The sequence below is a fragment of the Rhinolophus ferrumequinum genome, chromosome 21, assembly GCF_004115265.2.
Source record: "Rhinolophus ferrumequinum isolate MPI-CBG mRhiFer1 chromosome 21, mRhiFer1_v1.p, whole genome shotgun sequence".
NCBI classification, from domain to species: Eukaryota; Metazoa; Chordata; class Mammalia; order Chiroptera; family Rhinolophidae; genus Rhinolophus; species Rhinolophus ferrumequinum.
In genome coordinates this window covers 35,839,969-35,861,474 of record NC_046304.1, presented here as the reverse complement: position 1 = coordinate 35,861,474, position 21,506 = coordinate 35,839,969, and the positions used below count along the sequence as shown (strand labels likewise).

Genomic DNA, 21,506 nt, shown 5'->3' with positions numbered 1-21,506 from the left:
CCCTGGCAGCCAGCCTGCTAGCATCTGCTTGAATACCTCCAATAATGAGGTGTTCATTACCTTCATAGGCAGCATGTCTCATTGTTAGCCATCTGGTTATTAGGATTTTCCTGCATTAAATAAAGAGAAATCTGTCCATCCTAAGTTCTGTCCTTGAATTCTGGATCCTCCAGGGTGGGCTGGCTTACGCTGGTCTCTAAGGAGAGACTTCAGGTGTGGGTCCTGCAAGTTCCTCACTGCTTCATGGGGGAAGGGAGCCCCAATCTGCCCTATACCTCACTTCTTCCACCTCTACCACCAAGCATTTCCTGTGGACTGACCCAGCTAAATCTTGCTTGCTTGGCATACACTGCCTCTCAATGTGGCTGTGGGGCCACAGCTGCAGCAAATGCCTGAACTTCCATTCATGGTAAGGCCTCCCACTGCTGAAAAGATAATTATCTGCCTCCTGCACAGACAGGTTCCCATCTGGTGGGGGCTGACCACTGTCTCTTTAGAAAAGACATCAGAGAAGGCAAGCTCCTGACCTGGCTTTGACAGATTCCCTCAGCTACTCTAAGGGGAAAAAAGAAATTGCTGGGGTAGGGATTGGGAGGAGGCAAGAGAGAAGACGAGAAAGAATCTGGGATACTGATGACTTCTTTGTGATCTCACTCTCCTTATTCCAGCACATGCTTCTCTCCAAAAATTCATGGGACCGCCTTGCCAGCCGGAGACTGCCCAGGTAGACGGAACCCCGAGTCCTAGGACAGCCTGGGAAATGCTGGCTTCCTGCTAATGGATGAAAGTCCAGGACAGAAAACAAGAGGAAGGATCTGCAAATGGGACCCCTTGACGTTGTACTTCAGGGGTCTGCTGGCTGAGAAGTGGGCAACAAGAGGAAAGTCTTTCCCAGCAAAGGAGATTGGTATGCAAGAACCTGGGCCCTTTGGGACCTGTGAGCAACTCACTCGGCTGGAACACATGGAAGGCATGGCAAGGTACGAGAGAGGTATGTGCCAAGATGGGGGTGGGGGAGCATGGCGTGCTACCCTGAGGAATTCTAATCTTGTCCTAAAGTGAGAGCACTAGTGAAGGGTTTTAAGTCAGGGAAAGATATCAGATTTGCATTCTAGAACAATCACTCTGGAGGACCCCTGGAGGCAGTGTGGAGAATGGATTAGAAGAGGATGTAATGGAAAGCAGGGAAACCAGTTAAGATGCAAATATAATGGCTTAGGCAAGAAAGGATGGGGGCCTGCCTGAACCAGGGCAGTGACATTTATAATGGAATAAAGAAAATTAATATAATTAATATAATATAAATAATATATTAATATAACATAATACATTAATATGTTATACATATGTATATGTAATGTATATGTAATATATATGTATATGTATATAATATGTAATACATTTTATATATATATATATATATATATATGTATATAAAGACTTGGCGAGCCTGAGAGGAAGAAGGAGGGAAATAAAGAAATAAAACAAAAGGGTTTAGAATGATTCCGAGGTTCTGGTTTAACAGAGACAGGAAGAGAAGCAGATATTGGTGGAGGTGGAAAGTTGGGTAGACAGACGAATTCAGGACATTTTGGGCTGAGAAGCCCATGGGACATCCACATGGAGGTGTCCAGTATGCAGTTGGATATGGGATCTGGAGTTCATGAGGAGGCTGACCTGGAGATACATCTTTGTGATATATATAAGGTAGTGATTGGAGCCAGGTGTGGGGGTAAGTGCTTGGAGGGGAAAATGGTCTCTCACGCAGCCTTCAGGAGCACTGGCATTTAAGGAGTAGGTAAAGAGAGGAGAGGCCAAAGAGATAGGAAAGAAAAAAAAGGAGAAAATGATGTCTCAGAAAACATTGAGATGAGAGGCGGCTGGTTGGCTCGGTTGGTTAGAGCGCGGTGCTCTTAAAAAGGTTGCCAGTTGGATCCCCACATGGGCCACTGTGAGCTGCGCCCTCCACAATTAGATTGAAACAACTACTTGACTTGGAGCTGATGGGTCCTGGAAAAATACACTTAAAATTGAAAAAAAAAAAAAAGTTTAAGAAAGTGAGATGAAACAGGTCACCTGGGTGGATGCTAGTGAGAGTAAGGAAAGAAGAATACTATTTTCATTTGCTTTCAGGGGGAGGAGAGATGGCTTCCTCCAGGCTAGTCAGAGAAAGCTTTAGGAAATAGAAGGAAAGGGAGAAAAAGAAAGGACCTTTCAAGTTGAGAAATGGAAAGAGTTGAGTCCATCTCCTCTTTGCTGTGTTTTCTTGACTCTTGCTGCAATAATCCATGCATTCATAGAAAATAAAGCATGTTATTTGATGAAATGTGGAGAATCAGATGTTCAAAATGTGTCTATTATGTGCTTCGGAACCAGACATGTGGAACATCCAATGTGATCATGCTGTTCTTAAAAATATTCCTTTGATAAACATTAAACTGTTCTGTTTACCAGAAATGTTAAGGAGGAAAATAAACAATAGGGCTATTTAGGAGCATTTCAAAATTTAATTTGAAACCATAAGAGAAAACAAGAGACAAAAATAATCCAAAACTACGTGAACATTGCAGACCGTGGCTGCCCTTAAAATCTTTTTCTTTGCCTAACATTACATAATTCTTCATCAGCCAAAGATATCAGTTTCAGAGGCTAAAAGTCAATGAGTATGTGTCATACTTAAAGGACAGGTTATTGAGAGGAAAGAATAACATAAAGAGATGGAAAAAGTTTGGGAAACAATGTATATAAAGGCCTGAGTATGTTTTTTCGAGAAATTTTAAGAGTATTATTGAAAAATAAGTAATGCAGGCTTCCAATTCAGATGGTATAATGAACCCAGCATCCTACTGACTCTCCTGCTGAAAACATCTAAAAATTTTGGATAAAATACTACAAATATCTTCTTCTCAGTAAGGAGTATTCAGCTAAAACCAAATGACAGTAAGAACCCAGAGACATAAAATGGAGCAATTGCCAAATCAGTTAGCATTCAGTTTTCAAAACCTTAAAGAGCTCCAAGAACAGGAGACAGAGCCCCGGATCTGCCTAAGGTGGAGACTCTAATTGGATACCCTTCCAGACAGGTGAGGCCCTAAAGGCTATATCTTTATGGTTAGGCTAATCTAGAAATAATCAAATTCCTCCACCTGGAAGGTCTGCAACCAAAAAGGGCTGTCTGGATTCTCAGTACCACATGAAAGTGAAACAAACTCCTGAAAACATGGAAGCAAAAGCTAACCATAACACAAGTTTGCGTCCTGGATTCATATCAGTTGGATGGTCTGAAAAGCGTCCAGCAGAGTACAGGCTTTTAAAGTAGTCCTAAATGCCCGAAGTGCTAGAAGAAGTAAAAGCAATTTTTCTCTAGATGAACCCAACTTTACCTCAGGCCTCCCCAAATTCCCACAGATAAAGTTTTAAGAAATATAAGCTCACAGTCAAAAATCACAAAACCCAAAGAAACAAGGTACCATGAGCAAGAAAATTAGAAACACAGACAGCAGAATCAGATTGACAAGACTTTAAATACAGGAATTATTAGAAACATGATGTTAAATATAGTAACTATTTTAGAGCTTTTAAGAAATAAAAAAAGGAATGAGTAACATGAGAAAATTATAAAAGACTACAAAAATGATCAGTTTTTACAAAATAAATAAAATTCTGGAAGTAAAAAAAATGTAATAATTAAAATTTAAAACTTAGTGGACAGATTTGATAGCAGATTAGACACACTGAAGGGAGAATTAGAGAACTAGGAGACATCTGAAGAAATGATTTGGGCTGTAGCACAATGAGACCAAAAAATGGAAAATGAAAGGATATTCAGATTGAAGAATTCCAATGAATTCTTAATAGAAATTCACATTCCAACACATCATAATAAAGTTGCAGAACACCAAAGACAGAGAGTAGATCTTAAAAGTAGAGAGAAAAGTCAGATAACTTCAAAGCTACAACATTTAGACTAATAGCTGATTTCTCAAGAGCAATAGTAAGAGTAAGAAGTTAATGGAATAATACCTTCAATGTGCTGAAAGGAGATTGATTATCAACCTAGAAATTTATACCCACTGAAAATATCTGTAAAGAACAAAGGTAAAAATGAAGGAAATTCAAACAAATAAAAACTAAAAGCATTTGCTACCAGGGACCCTCTCCAAGTAAAATTCCAAAATATGTATTTCAGGCAGAAGGAAAGTAATCTCAGACTGAAGGAATGAGATAAAGGAAGGCGTGAAGAGTGATAAAAGTGGTAAAATAATCAAATATGGACTATTTTATCTAATCTATTTATTATTGACTACCTAAAACTATAATAACAATCTATGGCATTAAAAAACTAACAAGAGGGTATCTGCTGCTACCTGGCCCTCAGGGCTGCAGTACAGGTCCACCCATGGCTCTGTGCTATCCCATGGCCATGGACCTCAACAAGGACCACAAGGTAACCAAGAATGTGAGCAAGACAAGGCACAGGAGCCTCATCGATCACACCAAGTCCCCACAGAACATGATCTGAAAGGTGTGCAGCTTTGCCGTAAATGAGCGGCATACCATGGAAATGCTCTAGGTCTCCAAAGGCAAGCCCTCAGTTTCATCAAGAAAATGTTGTACCACATGAAAGTGGTACCAATAGGAGCCAATAGGAAGCAAGAGAACTGAGCAACAGCTGCCAAGAGGATTGAGTCTCTTCCCTGCTCTCTTCGTAATAAAAACTTTACAGAAAACAACAACAACAACAACAACAACAACAAAACCCTAACAAGATGGAACTAAAATACATAACCCAGGAACATATAACTCAGAAGGTGGCTGATTGGAATAAAGTGTTTTAAGGTCCTTACCGTGTTTGAAAGAAGGCAAAAGAATAATGATTTACTTTGGACTTTGATGAGTTAAGTATGCCTAATAAATTTTTCTATCAACCACTAAAAGTCTAGGAATACAATATTTAACTTTCAAACTAATAAACAGGGAAAACTGAAGTGATACAAAGTAATCAATCAAAAAGAAGGTAAGAAGAAAGAGGAAAAATAAGCATAAAAATGGAGAGCCAAAAGACAACTAAAAAAAGAAAAATAATATATCAGTAACTGCAATAAGTATAATGCAATAAATGCTGCCATTATAGAATGTCAGAGTAGAGAAAAATCCAGCTCTACAGTTTACCAAAAAAAACCACCAGAACATAGGACACATAAGAACACAGAAAGGTTGAGGTGAAAAGAATGGAAAAGACACAATAAGCAAATACTAAGTAAAAGAAAGCTGACAAAACTACGTATTAGATAAAATGTACTTAAAAGCAAAAAAATTATTAGCCATGAAGAGATCACTATATAATGATAAAACTATACTGTAAAAACTGACAGACAAAAAGAGGAGACTGGGGCCGGCCTGGTGGTTCAGGCGGTTGGAGCTCCATGCTCCTAACTCTGAGAGCTGCCGGTTCGATTCCCACATGGGCCAGTGGGCTCTCAACCACAAGCTTGCCAGTTCAACTCCTTGACTCCTGCATGGGATGGTGGGCTGCGCCCCCTGCAACTAGCAATGGCAACTGGACCTGGAGCTGAGCTGCGCCCTCCACAACTAAGACTGAAAGGACAATAACTTGAAGCTGAACGGCACCCTCCACAACTAAGATTGAAAGGACGACAAATTGACTTGGAAAAAAAAAAAAAGAGTCTTGGAAGTACACACTGTTCCCCAATAAAGTCCTGTTCCCCTTCCCCAATAAAATCTTAAAAAAAAAAAAAAAGAGGAGGAGACTGAAAATCATAAAGGAGATAGTAATACTCTCAAGTGATCAGTAAACCAATCAGCCAAAAAAACAAAACAAAATCAGTAAGGATTTATGAAATTTGAATAGCACAATCACCAAGCTTAATTTAATGGACATATAGGACAATGTCAAAGCAATATTCCAAAACCTTACAAGGACAGCCGGGACAGGAAAATTTTATACCAACCTCATGAACATAAATGCAAATATCATAAGAAAACTATTAGCAAACTGAATTCAGCAATGTTTAAAAGGGTAACGCATTATTACCATGTTGGATTTACCCCAGGGAGGCCTTTAATATGAAGAAATCAATTAGTTATTCATTTTCTTAGGTGTGATAAAATATTATATTTTTGTAGGAAAATGCCCTTATATTAAGGAGTTGCATGAAGTACTTTATGGATGGTGTGTCATGATATCTGCACGTTACCTTCAAATGGTAACATATATCATATATTATAATATATTAGGTTGGTGCAAGAGTAATTGCGGCTTTTGCAATTATTTTTAACCTTTTAAACCACAATTACTTTTGCACCAATCTAATATATATTTTATATATAATATATAATATATTATATATTTTATATAGTATATAATGTATAATATATATTTTATATATTACATATATGATATATGTTGTATAGAATAAATATTGTATATATGATACATAGGTAAAGCAAAAGTAGCAAAATGTTAACAATTTTTGTACCTAAATCATAGGTATATATATGTGTGTTCATTGTACTCTTCTTTCAACTTTTATGTACCTTGGAAAATTTTCATAATGAAAAGTTATGAAAAAAGAAAACCAAGTAATGAAATTTATCACATTGACTGAGTAAGAGAAAAGTCTTTGATAAAATTGAACATAAATTCATGAACTTAAAAAGAATACTATTAGAAAACATAATGGTGATATACAAAAATCACTTCCTTTAAAACTGGAAACAAGACAAGCATGGCTGATTTTCAATATTGTACTGGAGACCATAGAATAAGAGCAACTATAAAAATTGAACTGAAGGAAACAAAACTGTCATTCCTCTTAGATATTACTGTTTACATAAAAAATCTCAAAGAATTTACAGATATATTAATTGAATTAATGAGAATTTAGCAAGCAAGTGTATTAGGAACAAAATCAATAAATGAAAATCAAGTGCATTTACTAATAGAAATTGTACTTTAAAAAGAGATACATCATTTATAATAAGATCAAAATTATGAAGTACCTAGGAATAAATCTAACAAAAGATGTGCCAGACCTCTATGAAGAAAAATTATAAAACTTTATAACAGATATTAAAGAATACTAAAATAAATAGAGAGCTATACTATGTTCATAGATTGCAAGACTCATGTTAATAAAAATGTCAGGTGTCCTTAAATTGATCTATAGAGTCAATACATTCCCATTTGAGAGATTAATTATCGGGCCTTTAGGAAGGAAATTCTGACATGTTACAACATGGATGAACCTCAAAGACTTTATGCTAAATTAAATAAGCCAGTCACAAAAGGACAAATAATGTACGATTTCACTTATGTGGGGTACACAGAGTAGTCAAATTCATAGAGAAGGAAAGTAGAATCATGGTTGCCAGGATCTAAGAGAAGGAGGAAATGGGGAATTAGTGTTACTGAGTACAGAGTTCCAGTTGGGAAGATGAAAACGTTCTGGGGATGGATGGTCGTGATGGTTGCACAACAATGTGAATGTACTTAATGCCACTGAACTGTACACTTTAAAATGATTAAGTGTTATGCATAATTGACTACAAAAATGGTTAATATAAAATTCCAGATAATATTCATCTCTGGGATAAAAAAAGGTGCACACGTGGTCTTGATAATGTTCTTTCTTGGCCTGGTAATGGATTCACAAGTGTTCATTTTATTACTGTTGTTGAAAATCTATATATTCGTGCATGATTTTGTATGCGTGCCATATTTCTCTTACATTTTAAGCACACAGATACATATAAATATTAGGAATATAAATATACATGGTAAAACTATAATGAAAATCAAGGGAATTTATAAAAACTAATTCAGGATAAATATTACCTATGAGGGGAGAGGGAAGGAAGGGGAACTGGAAGGGGACCCCAGGGAACTTCAGAGATCATGATGATATTGGTTTTTGATTTTTGTTTTTTTCTAAAACAGAGAGGCAGGGTATACACACGAGTCCATTACATCATGTCTTTATTCCTTACATATTTTTTGCAAATATTCTTTTTTATTTTTTTCAATATTTAATAAATGTAATTTTAAAAGAAAACCATTTATTTATTTATTTAAAGTTTTGGCTTTATTTGTAAATCTGGCATTGTGTCAAACACTGAGGCTATCTACTTAATGTCTAGGCTACTTCTTCCTAATATCTTGATGCCGTGAGATGACTACACAGGGGTCTGAAAAAGTACTTGTAATATGATGACCAGACAACTTTAGTACATAATAAACTATAATAATCCTTTGTGCAAGTGGATAAAAGGAGAACGTGCCGTCCTTTGGGGTTATATTAAATTTTTGTTACAGCTCCTCTAGTTCCTTACAGGGTAGAAATTGGGCCACTATGTCCTTTGGCTGCATTCAGCCCATTAGCTTGCTTTGCCGTTTCCCAACATCAATGAAGGAATAACACATAAAATACAACCAAGTAAAAGATCTTGTCATATTTCACAAAGGAAACATTTTTCTAGGATAAAGTACCAAGTATCTCTACTGTTATATCAGAAAGTGAATAGGGCTTATTCTGGGGGATCTGAGGGCCATTTGGCTGAGCCCTCAGTCACAAAGGACCTCAAATTTAGATCTTTGGCCTCATCTCCAAATGAGATTACAATACAGTCACAAAGACACAGAAACAAGATAATGAAGACATTTTTTATGCATCTTTAAGCATATGTCTCAATACCAGACCACACTTCCTGTAGGGCACTGTAAGTTCATATTTGTTATATGACCTATCAACATCTTGTGCCTGGCAATTATATTGCAATGTATTTCTTGGTTTGGCATTCTAACTTATTAAATGCACATATTTAAAAATGTATCACTAATTTTATAACACTGCTTTGGTGTTTCTTCATTTTGTAATAAATCAGGAACCTTTAAAAATTAGGGTTGCCAGCTTTAGCAAAGAAAAATAAGACACTAGGTTAAATTTTAATTTCAGATAAACAACAAGTAATTTTTTAGTATGAGTATCTCCTGTGCAAAATTTGGGATATACTTGCACTAAAAAAGTGTCCATTGTTTATCTGTAATTAAAATTTGTCTGGATGTCTTGTATTTTGTTTGGCAGTCCTATTAATGGAAGTACCCAGCTTGAACACCTCTGTGTACCCCAGAGTGGGTGGAAAAAGGAAATAATATTTGAGTGCCTGCTATGTATAAGCCAAGAGTGTTACAAGCGTGATCTCATTTAAACCTTGCAAAAACCCTATAGGGTACACGTTATTGTTCTATTTGACAGTAAACACAAAGCTTGAGTAATTTATTCAAGGTAAGACAGCAAACATGAGATGAAGAATCAAATTCAGGTATCTTCCCAAATTTGTACTTTTTCCCTGGCAATGCACTTTCCATCAGAAAGCTTTCAGATGGACTTTACGGGTTTTTTTAAAAGTTTTAATCAAAAAAGGAAAGAATTCTGGAAATACTCCAAAGGCTTTTCTATCATAACTTAATATTTTATATAAAATATTATATTTTTTCATATCTAATTAAATTTGTTTGCCTTGAGTGTAATGTAATTGTAAGTGAAATTTACCCATACATAGCCAGACATGTTTCAAGGAATTTCTTTCAGTGGTGTTTTGCCTTAGGAAGTTCAGATAATCTCTTTGGATTTACAGTTTTTTCATCTGTAAACAGAGGCTGTTCTGACAGTTAAGGGGCTTTCCAGTTCTCTTCCTTTAGAGTTTCCACTACTCAATTCGAGAAAACATTAAATCTTATACAGCTCTCTTCTGCCACCTGCTGGAAAAATTACAGCACCCATTTCTGCTTAACATATGCTCTCCAGTAATCTTGATCCTGTGGCTTTTTTTACTTAGTAATTTCAATTAAAGAGAATTATAGTTTTCTGAGTTTTTCCAGTTTAAACGTTTTCAATTTGTAAAGCATTCTAAATGAGTCAAGTCTGAAACTTGACCATCTGAAAATTAATTTTTTAGCAGTTTTTCCCACAAGGGAATATTATTCATATTTGATGACGGTCCTGCCAAAGCTACTCACAAGGAATTTGCTTTAATTGCCGTTAGTGTTCCATTATGAGATCTAACAAGAAGTATTTAACAACAAAAAGAATTATTTTTGTTAATGTATCTTTTAAAGATTCCTGAAACATTTCATTTTTGTGCTTCGAGAAGGCAAGGATACAATGCCCAACTACTTACAGTTTGTATGTGCACACACAAACTGGAATACATGCACATTTAAAAAAATCTGATTGCTTTATGTCTAGAAAGTCTAGTTTTTTTAACTGGAAAATTTTTCCTAAATTAAAAGCTAAGTGCTGGCCTTAAGTTTTTAACATATAGACTTCATTTTTTTAGAGCAGTTTTAGGTTCACAGCAGAAGTGAGTGAAAGATACAGATTTTTTTTTCTCCCTGTCCCTGGCCTCCTGCCTCCCCCCTCCCTAAAAAAAAGCTCCCCTACCATCAGCATCTCCCCACCAGAGTGCTACATTTGCTAAAATTGATGAACCTATATAGACACATCATTGTCACCCAAAGTCCATAGTTTACATTAGGGTTCATTTTTGGTGTGGATTCTATGGGTTTTGACAAATGTATAACGAGATGTATCCAGCATGAGAGTATCACACAGAATAGTTTCAATGCCCTCAAAATCCTCTGTGCTCTGCCTATTTATCCCTCCCACCTCCCCAGCCCTTGGCATCCACTGATCTTTCTATTGTCTCCATAGTTTCAAGCCTTTTCCATATGTCATATAGTTTGAATCACAGTATGTAGCCTTTTCAAATTGGCTTTTTTCACTTAGTAATATGCATTTAAAACTCCTCCATGTCTTTTCATGGCTTGATAGCTCATTTCTTGTTAGCACTGAGTAATATTCCATTGTCCGGATGGACCACAGTTTGTTTATTCACCTACTGAAGGACATCTTGGTTGCTTCCGAGCTTTTGCAATTATTGATAAAGCTGCTATAAATATCCATGTGCAGGTTTTTGTGTGGATATAAGTTTTTGTCTCTTTTGGGTAAATACCAAGAAGCACAATTGCTGGATCATATGGTAAGAATATGCTCAGTTTTATAAGAAATCACCAAACTGTCTTCAAAAGTGGCTATACCATTTTGCCTACCCATCAGCAATAAATGACAGTTCCTATTGCTCCATATCCTCACCAACATTTAGTGCTGTCAGTGCTTTGGATTTTAGCCATTCTAATAAGCTCTCATTGTTGTTTAAATTTCCAATTCCCTGATGACATATGATGTAGAACGTCTTTTCAAATGCTTACTTGTCATCTATATATCTTCTTTGGTGAGGTATCTATCGTTTTAGGTCTTTTGCATATTGTTTAATTGGGCTGTTCATTTTCTTATAGTTGAGTTTTAAAAGTTCTTTGTATATCTTAGATAACAGTCTTTTAGCAGATATGTTTTTTTTAAGTATTTGCTCCCAGTCTGTAGCTCATTTGCCTTAATTTTTTAAAACAATTAGAACCACTTTCCAGAATTCCCATCATAATGCCAAAAGTGAAGCCTAAATAATTGAATCATGAAATACAAAATATGGGATTAAATTTATTGTCAGTTGGGGTTGAGTTGGCTTTAGAGGGTGGCAGCCAATAGCCAGTCTCCCCATATCTGAATCCACATTATCTCAGGGCTTTGTTGAGTAGCTGTCTGGAACTCGATGCTGTCCAAGGGATAATAAAATCAGAATCCTATATCTTTCTAAAAATTAATCTTGGGGAGAGCCTCTTTTGAAAGGAGATCAGGAAAAGATTTTGGGAGGTGTAAGTCAGGACCACTAACTGCTGTGCTATTTATTTCTTCCACCTCATGATTTCCCAGACAGATTTATCAACTGTTTTAAATATTTGAATAAATTTATTCATTATCATCTTTCAGTTTATGATGATACTCATTTAAAAATATTCAAAACTACTTTCTAACCCTTCTCCATCTCTTCCATTTGTGGTACACTAGTATACAACAGTGCATATTTTGAATATTTTTTCTAATAATATGAATAACATGGGCTCAATACAGAGAGCTTGGAAAACCCAGAAATGCACGAAAGAAAAAAGAACTTTCTTAAATCTCCCTTAATTTTGCCATGAAAAAATAACTGCTGCTGACATATTAATAATGTCATTCCTTCTAGTGTTTAATATACTCCTACATATAATTTTCCTTTTAAAATAGTATAATACTGTACATTATTTTATAGCAGACTTTTTAACATAGCATTTTCCAGGCAAAATGTAATTACTCAAACTGGCTTCGTGCCAGGATGCTGGAGTTGAAAACCTTGGGAATGACACTTAACTCCTTGGGCCTTAGTGTCCTTGTCAGAAAAGTGAAGAATTTTTTGCCATTACCTTGCCAAAGACTATTTTTGGATGAAATCTTGTCACCATGCTACAGCCTAAGGACTCTATGCAACAGCCCCTAGTATCACATGCCGTAGTTTATACATCTTTTTATTTTTTGTTAGTATATAATTTTCCAACTGCTCTATGCAAATCACTTGAATATGCCTTATTATTTTTGCTAGAACTTTTCGTGATTCAGCTAACTGGTCTTTAAAAATGAAGAGTGAAAAGAAAATACCCATTTTTCCAGCAAAAAAGGACAAAACCTAAAAAAAATCATCCATGGTTGGGCTTTATTCTCACTATTCGAAGAAATAAATGAATAAAAGTATAGGATAGAAATCACTGTATTTCAATTCAATTCAAACAATTATGATTTAGAAGGAAGAAAAAGTAACACACTCAGGGACCAAAATAAAGCAACATCAACAGAAGGTAAGAAATATCTCAGAAGGATGGAACAGGATTTGAAAACTCTAATGAAACCAAACTAGAAAGGAAATTACATTGTCTAAAGAAGGGAAGTTAGATGTGGCTTTAACTATTTTCAATTATATAAAAGACATAAGTCAGTTGTGTGTCTTCTCTCTCAAGAACCAACAGGAAATTGGTTTAGGTTGTTGTTAGATTAACTTAGACATTTAAAAACTGTTGCTTTAAATACAAGAGATGGGGGGGCGGCCGGTTGGCTCAGTTGGTTAGAGCGCCGTGCTCATAACACTGAGGTTGCCAGCTCGATTCCCATATGGGCCAGTGAGCTGCGCCCTCCACAACTAGATTGAAAACAACAACTTGACTTGGACCTGATGGGTCCTGGAAAAACACACTGTTCCCCAATTAAAAAAAAAAATGTAAGAGATGGGAAACCAGGTGCAAAATGTGCCAAAAATGGAAAATGTGCTTACCTGTTGTATAGGGACTGCTCTTGTATTCTGATATCCACTCTTCCCTTCTTATATAGTAATAGAATTCCCTATTTTTTAGCTGGGCACAGGGCCCTCTGAAATACTTCCCAGGTAAGAGTGACCATATTATTAAGTTCTGGCCAAATCCATGTCAAGGGAAGGATCTTTGAAGTGTGGGAAAGTTCTCCCTCCCCCTTCCTCCTTCCTGCTGAAATGTGAATATGATGGCTTGAGCTCAAGCAGCCATCCTGGCCATGAGATGGAAACCACAGGTTTTAGATGTGGAGCAACAAGATAGGAGCCAGATGATTGTGGAGCTGCCACACCAGCCCTGATTGCTTATCGCTGGACTTTATTTCTGTGAGAAAAATAAACTTCTATCTTGTTTAAGCTCCTGTAGTTTGCAGTTTTCTATGATTTGCAGCCTATCCTAATTGTAAATGGTAATACTCTTAAAATCAGAAATTAACTTTTAAAAGATTATCCTAAGATGAATATACAAAGTGCTCCTTGCAACACTAAGTAACAAAAAACTGGAAACAATTTAATGATGCAGAACCAATTAAACAAATTTGTATATCTTTCTAGTGAAATACTATGTAACTAGTAGAAAGAATTATATAGAGCTATATTTATTGGCCAGGAAAGATCCTATGAGGCAGGAAATGTACCAAAGTGTCAACAGTAGTTATCTCCAGGTAGAAAGATTAGGTTGATTTTTGGGGGGGTGGGAGAGGAAGGACTTGTGTATATTTTTACATTTTTCTGCAGTGAACATTGATTTCTTATAGGAATTTTAAATTCATATTTTTTAAGGAAAAATCTGTGTATTGTTTTAATCTAAGGAATTTGTGGAATTTCCTTCCCTAAAGATCTTATGGAATATTACAAATAACCAGATTTTTTTAAAAAAATAATTTAGGCCAGCTCTGGTACTCAGGAATAGATATAATTTTATCACACAGCAGCAATCAATGGTAAAGGGAATAATATTCAAGGCTTGGATGAAATAAAATCATAGTTAGATGCTCACTTATTAAGTAAAAATAATTGCAGTAGATTTCCCTGCCTATACATGGCACATCTGAGAGTCAATTTATATTTGGATTCTTGCAAAATTCTGAGTATCAAGTAAACAACACCAGCACCATGGAGGTTTGGGTGGGTGTACGTGTGTATGGGATGCAGCAGGGTATTGAGATATAGCAAGTCAAGTAACTCGTCTGTAAGTTGAGTCTCCACTGTTACTGCCTTCAAAGAGCTCACAATCTAACTAGGGCCAAGACTTGTACATAATTAACCATGATTCAAGGCGGAATGAAGTACCCATAGAGCACGTGCCAGAATGAAGGTTCAAAGAGGAAAAACATTTTTCATTATAGGGATTTCAAAAGGTTTAAGACTCTTAGAGGAAGTAGCCTGTGAAATGGCCTAAGTCAGTGTATCTCAAACTTGACTGTGGATTTGTGAAAATGTAGATACTGATTCAGTTGGTCTGAGGCCGGGTCTGAGATTCTGCATTTCTAACAAGCCTGCAGGTCATGTTGTTGGTCTAGGGACCTCTCTTCCAAAAGCAAGGGCCTACTGGCTATCTTAGGATGTCAAGAGGTGGAACTGGAAAACAGCTTTCCAAGCAGAGAAATCAGTATGATACACCAGGGTACAGTGAGGTATTCAGCTCAGTAGAAATAAGGAAGAGTTTGGGGAGATAAGGCTGGAGACATAAAATCCAGCCACAATGAAGCAGGCCTTAAAGGCTTGTATTTAATTAGAGGCAATGGGGAGCCATTGAAGGCTTTGGGGCATGGAAATGATATAATCAGTAATGAAAACTCTCATATAAATAAATATGGATTAAAAAAAGCTTAATAAGTCAACAAATATTTGAAGTGAGTTAATTTGGAGTCCATCAGCAAATATTCACCTACTGTTTTGAATACGAAATTAAGTACAGAGCTTTGGGAAAGGCCTTCCCAAGCAAGAGGCCCTGAAGCTTAAGGATCCCTCATAGTAGATCCATCTCTGTATCTATTGTTCCTCTGTGTGAGGACACAAAAGAGATATAAGGCATCTCAAGGAGTTGACTGTCATTTAGGAGATTTGTCATTTAGGAGATTCTCCTAAATGACATTTGAATGTCATTTAGGAGAAAAGGCATACTTATTGAAGAAATAAGCTTTATGCAGTAAGTGAATCTTAAAGTGGGACCTGGAGGAAGATTTGTAAAGGGGGAAAGTCATTTTTGATGGACGCTTCTGCACAAAGAGATAGAAATAAATCTGCTAAGGAGGAGTCATCTCCCCTCACACCCTCTCTTGCTTCCCCCTCATCCCTGCTGGAACAGCAGGTTTGTTTCCTTGAGAAGAGACAGAATGCCTATCAGTCCAGCAGGGTGCTTGTGACCATGTGCCACTAGAAGGCAGACACTGTACTTACCCTGCAGTTAACACTGAGCTTGGCAGAAAATAGGCATGGATCAAATGTAACAAATGAATGAAGTAACAAATGAATGAAGTAACTAATGAATGAACAAATAGGGGAGAAATAGATAATAGAGGACATTGAAGAAATGGCAGAGGGAGTTGATTGATGTGGCTGGCAAGGTGAAAATCAGTGTAGGTTCCTGAGATAGGAAATGACAAAGTGGATTCACAGTACTTCTAACTGACACATTCCTGAACAAAGCAGAACTTGGCATAGAGGACAGCTCCTCATTCTGGAAGCACTCTGTTTCGGGCTTCTGTGACTCCACACTCTCCTGAGTTTCTCCATTTTACTCCACTAGATTGTCCTTTTCAATCTCCTTGAGAACTTGTCCTCCTTTTCCCAATCTCTGAATGTCGATATTCCTCTAATACAGAAAACTCTTAAATTTATACCTCCAGCCCAGAGTTTTCCCTCCAACCTCCAGATTTGTAAATTCAACTGCTTCCTTGACATCTTCAATTGGATGTCTCCTAGACATATCAAACTTACTATCTGCAAAATTAAACTCTTAATTCTACACTAGAAAACCTCCTTCGCATTTGCATATCTCAGTAAATGAGATTAACATCCACCCACTTATTAAAATCCGAAACCTGGGAATCATCCTTATCTGCTTCCTTTCCCTCTGCCCCAACCCCATCCAATCCATCAGCCAATTTAGTTACTTCTTTGTCCAAAGCATATCTCAAACACATGTCTCCAGGGCCAGCATCCTAGTCCTGCAACAACATCCTAAGAGCTATCACCTCTTCCACTCCTACCTGCTTCATTCATTCTCCACATAAAAGCCAGAGCAATGTAAATCAGATCATATTATGCTGTGCTAAAGCTCCTCAATGACTTGCCATGGCACTTGGAATGAAATCTAAACTTCTCACCATTCAGGATCTTTGTATCCATTAGGCATTTCATTCCTGGCCGACTGCCTAAGGGCTGAGACCTTGTCAAGGACCTATAAAAAAAATGAGATGGAGGGAAAAAAATGAACTGGCTCCAAAAAACTACAAAGTCAAAATTAATAAATGTTTGTGACTACATAATATAACAATGTGTTGTCAACTAATACTACATTTCAACTCCACCTTTATGTAGTTACTTTTATTTTAATGAAGGATTTGGGTACATAATATTTTGTTGGATAGAAGGTGGTGTGGGTCCCCTTTTGGGGGTATATAGGGCCTTCAGGGGTTCTAAAATGGCCCTCTTTTAGGGCCTTTATACAATGAGGTCCTGCTTATCCCAGTTTGTGCCTCTCTCTCCATGGTCTCTTTGATGCCACTCTCCTCCTTTCTCATTAAACTCAGCCAGCAGCCTTGCAAATTCCTGGAACGTACCAAAATCTTTCCTGCTGTTCCCTTTCTCCCCAGCCCTTATCCTGACTCCTTCCCATCTCTTCTCAAATTAAATGTAACCTCCTCAAAGGGACCTTCTTCACCAGTCTGTCTGAAGTAGGCACACATGACCCCCCTTACCTTCCTATTTTCAGCTGCCTTATTTCCTGCATAACATTGCTCTCCATCATAGTTTATTTTATTAATAAAATAGTTTTTATTTTATTAATAAAATAGTTTTTATTTTATTAATAAAATAGTTTATTTTATTTTGTGTTTACTCCACCTTCCCCATTAAACTAATAAGCTCCATTAAGGAAACTTATCTGTCTTGTTGTCTGTTGTATCCTTAGGGCCTACTCCAAGTGACTGGCCCAGAGCAGGCTTCGATACATAGCCTCTGAGTGAATAAATAAAGGAGAATCTAAACTTCCAGGGAGCAGGGCTAAGCTAGAAAGATCACTTCATCAGTCTCTCATCTTGAAGAGCTGGAGGTACTTAAGGGTCTTTGATTCTAGGCAGTCAGATTTCAAAAGGAATGGTTGGAGGTGTTTTCCAACAGAAATTTTGATGAAAGCTCTTGTAACTTACCCTATTGGGGTGGGGGTGGAGGGAATGAAAAGTCGGCTCAAAACTCGGTTGAAAGGAAAGGAAGTGGTTTGGAGCCGAAGTATGGCTCACCACGATGCTACTCTTCCTTTGCACGCTCCCCTCCCCGAGACTCTAACGGCTCCACCCCTTCCGGGCTTCAGCCTGAAGCACAGGATGGCTTTGGCCTGCGTTCCGGCTCCGAGGGCCTCATGGTCGTTAATTATTCATGAGGGAGGAGGGCACTATGGGAGATAGGTTTCTTATTATTCATGAGGAGGCGGGGCCTCCTTCCCGCTGGGGCTCCTGGGAGGATTCTAAAATCTTCTCGAGGCCTCTGAGACGCGGGGGAGGCGGGACGCAGCTCCGGAGCTGAGCGTAGCGGCACTTTCTCTTCCCGACGGGGAAATCTTGAGGAGATTTAAAAAAAAAAAACATTAAGAAATTTGAGGATGGTGGGGCAAAACGACTAAATCCCATCTTCCTGTGATTCTTTAGCCGGAAAGCTCAAAATCTGTGGTAAAAAGATTTGTTTCACCAAACTTTCTTGAGGTGGTTTCAAATTTTGATGGACTGAAGGGGGCAAAAAATGCATCCCAGTGTGCTTTGATTCCTATATTGGCCGGTTTCTCTTTTACGGCCTCACTAGTTTACCTCTTTGGAGATGTTTTGACCTCATACCCGAGCATATGGGGTGGGTCTCTTCAGAGCGTTCTCTTAGGTTCAAACAAAATCGAAATCGCGGTGACTTGCTGTGGGACGGTTTGCTCTGAAAAGGGGAAAACAAGTTCATCCAAGAGGGCGCTCAAAGCCTTTCACGAATCGTCAAAAATGAAGGGGATAGAACAGAGGCATCGAAACATTTTATTGTTATTATTTTGGCCCGGGATTCCCGTTCTCTAGAGGGGTGAGAGGAAACCAGCGATGATGTAGGATTACACCTTTAAAAATTTCCGAAAAGCCTGCTGTCTCCCCAAAACGTTCAAGTCTGAGTGAGGAAAATAAGGAATTGTAAACAGACTTCAGTTTTAAGAGAATTTCTGCCATCGTTTCTTAATCTTCTCAGAGATTTCAAAATATATATAACTCAGTGAGTGACACCCTGAAGTCCCCAGGTACCAAGTGTCCGTGAGTCCGAAGAGCCCACAAGCCCCACCCAAGTCTCTCTTTATAAATTTCTCAGAGAAGCAGGCTAAATCCTAGGCCAGATTTGTATTTTATTATAATGAAAATGCTTTAAAATGCCTACTGTGAGGAAACAAAACAAACAAAAAACCTCATGGGTTAAATAAATTGAGATTCTTTCATTTGGTGGATGTATATGCAGCTTTTAAAACATATTACTTGTAGAAGTGTATTAGCATGGAAAGAAATCACAATTTTAATTATAATCACAATTGAAAAGGCAGATTACAAAGGAGAATGACCAATGATCCCCCTTTTTTGTTAAAAAGAAATATACATGTGATATTCAGGAATGATATAAACCAAAGCGTTTATACGCAAATTTAATCTTTTGCTGTATTCTGTAAACATTTTGACAATGCACGTGTTACTTGTATAATTTTAATGATTATTTTTAAAATAACTACTAATTTAAATGCTCACTTAATGCTGAAGCAAAGTGCTTTGATATGGTGGTCTTAAAGGAGGTTCACAGTGTGCTTTTCACTAAGCACTAAGTTTTTTGGCCATGTTTTCAAATGTGTAACTGATTTTAAATTTATATTAGTTGATATGTAACCTAAGATGAATAAGTAACAATGTGATTTTAGCAATTTTTTTACAAAAAAGGAGAAAATGTATCTGGGTCAGATATATTTGTAACTGATAAAGTATCTTAGTTGTTACTTCAGGAACAAAGAGCTTTAGACTGCAGTTGTGATTATGCATATGTACATGTATATTACAAAAGACAGTGTTTCCTTTATTGGAGCAATAGTGACACAAATTCACTGTGTGTGGTGAATAATTTTTTTAAAAGAATTCTTGTTTAGTGTAAATAAATTATCAGTGATTTTAATACGTTCCCTCTAAGAAACGTTCATTTTGAAATCAAGTTGTGTAGGACCTTCCTAAGACTTATCAGTATTATTAACCAAGAGTGGAATTGAGGGGAAAATTTTTATTCATTTATGTATTTGAATCTTACTAATTTTACAAGACTTTAATTTCACTGCTTATTTGTGCATTATACATCACATAATTGATAATAGTAATACAACATTTTTAATCTATTAGAGCTAATAAATTCTAAAAGCTCAAAACTTAGTCTCTATTTTTTATCTTTTTGTTTTTATTGTTGCTGATAAAACATGTCAGTACTGTTTTAAAGAAATAGAAAAACAGTACTACAAAGTTTTAAAGCTACATTAATATTTTGAATTTCTTAGAATGTAAAAATTGTACAAGCAATATACTAATTGACAGATATTGGATGTATTTAATTTGTTATATTTTTTCTTTCGTGTTAAATCTTTTACTTTTTAAAAATTTTGCGTATTTCTTTTCTTAGAATATATCTCATCCAAAAACATGTCTTACTTTCTGCTAAAACTCTTTATCTAGAATATTTGGTTAAGAGGGAAAAGATTTTTAAATATTTCATATCATGCTGAGATGAATAATGGACTATACTGGTGGGAACGCCATAAATTGGACATCATATTAAAAGTTTTGTAAATATAAAGGGACAGCTATTGCCCATCAAAGTATCCACCTCTTCATTTAAAAAAACTGAAGTTCTTCATCACTGTAATTTCTTTTCTTTTTTGTCTCTTGTACTTTGTTTTTCTAACCAGGATAAATTCACGAAATAAAAAAAAGGATGGCATCTAGAATAAATACCAATTTCACTTTGATTCCCAGTCAGAAATATAGACGTAGTAATCGTCGATCCAGCTATATTTTCAACAACACTATTGATTCAGATTCTCAGCCTTTATCAACACTTGGAAACTTTAAAGCCTTGCCATTGGAAATATTCCAAATAATCATAAGATATTTGTCAGGTGAGGTTTGTGGACTATGAGCAGGCTACATAAACACTTGAATATTTTTGTTTTTCCCAAGAACTACTTTGTCATCATTGGCCCTGCTAGAATTAATGGTGTTCACATTAAGTTTATTTTTTAAAGTTTCATCAAGTTTCAAGTGGTACAATGAGAAAGTACGATACTCAAACTCTTTAAAGCATGTTTCTAATTATCATGACATCGTAACTTGACTGATACATCCCAAAATATTTCTAATTCATTGAGCATTGGATTTAAAGGGTTCTTTTTTATTATTGGGGAAGGGGAACAGGACTTTATTGGGGAACAGTGTCTACTTCCAGGACTTTTTTCCAAGTCAAGTTGTTGTCCTTTCAATCCTAGTTGTGGAGGGTGCCGTTTAACTTCAAGTTTTTTGTTTAAAGATTTTTTTGTTGTTGTTGGAGAAGATTGAGTGTTGGATTTAAAACAATTTTAATAATTTCCTCATTGCTGTTACTTATTTTTATTATTATTTAGTATTATTAATGAGATAACTTAAATGCTAATACATTGTACTAATGGTGACATTCTTGTATTTAAGCCATTCATATACATGTATTCATTTTTTTTGGTAGTGAAAGATATCAGCATGTTAAGCATGGTGTCCAAAACAATCAACCAACACATAATTAATTATATCTCAACCTCATCAGGAAGCAAAAGACTTTTACTACAGGACTTTCATAACCTTGAGCTGCCTGGCAGGAGACAAGACTCAGTTATACTGGAACACTACAGACTTCTAGGTAATGTATGTAATAGAATTGTAACAAGTAAAGAACCACAC

At 36.5% G+C, this 21,506-nt stretch overlaps 1 protein-coding gene across 2 annotated transcripts in view; it reads left to right on the top strand.

Annotated features, from left to right (window-relative positions):
- The first annotated feature begins 534 nt into the window (after window positions 1-534).
- Window positions 535-21,506, top strand: part of FBXO47 (F-box protein 47) — a 37,150-nt gene continuing 16,178 nt past the window's right edge. The window contains exons 1-2 of one of the 2 annotated variants that reach the window (XM_033090984.1): window positions 535-991; window positions 21,295-21,465. In XM_033090984.1, coding sequence (XP_032946875.1) covers window positions 778-991; window positions 21,295-21,465 — 385 coding nt within the window. In that variant the 5' untranslated portion in view covers window positions 535-777. Of the gene's footprint in view, window positions 992-20,491; window positions 20,696-21,294; window positions 21,466-21,506 lie in introns of those variants that run through there. The other variant, XM_033090985.1, reaches the window with a different exon arrangement.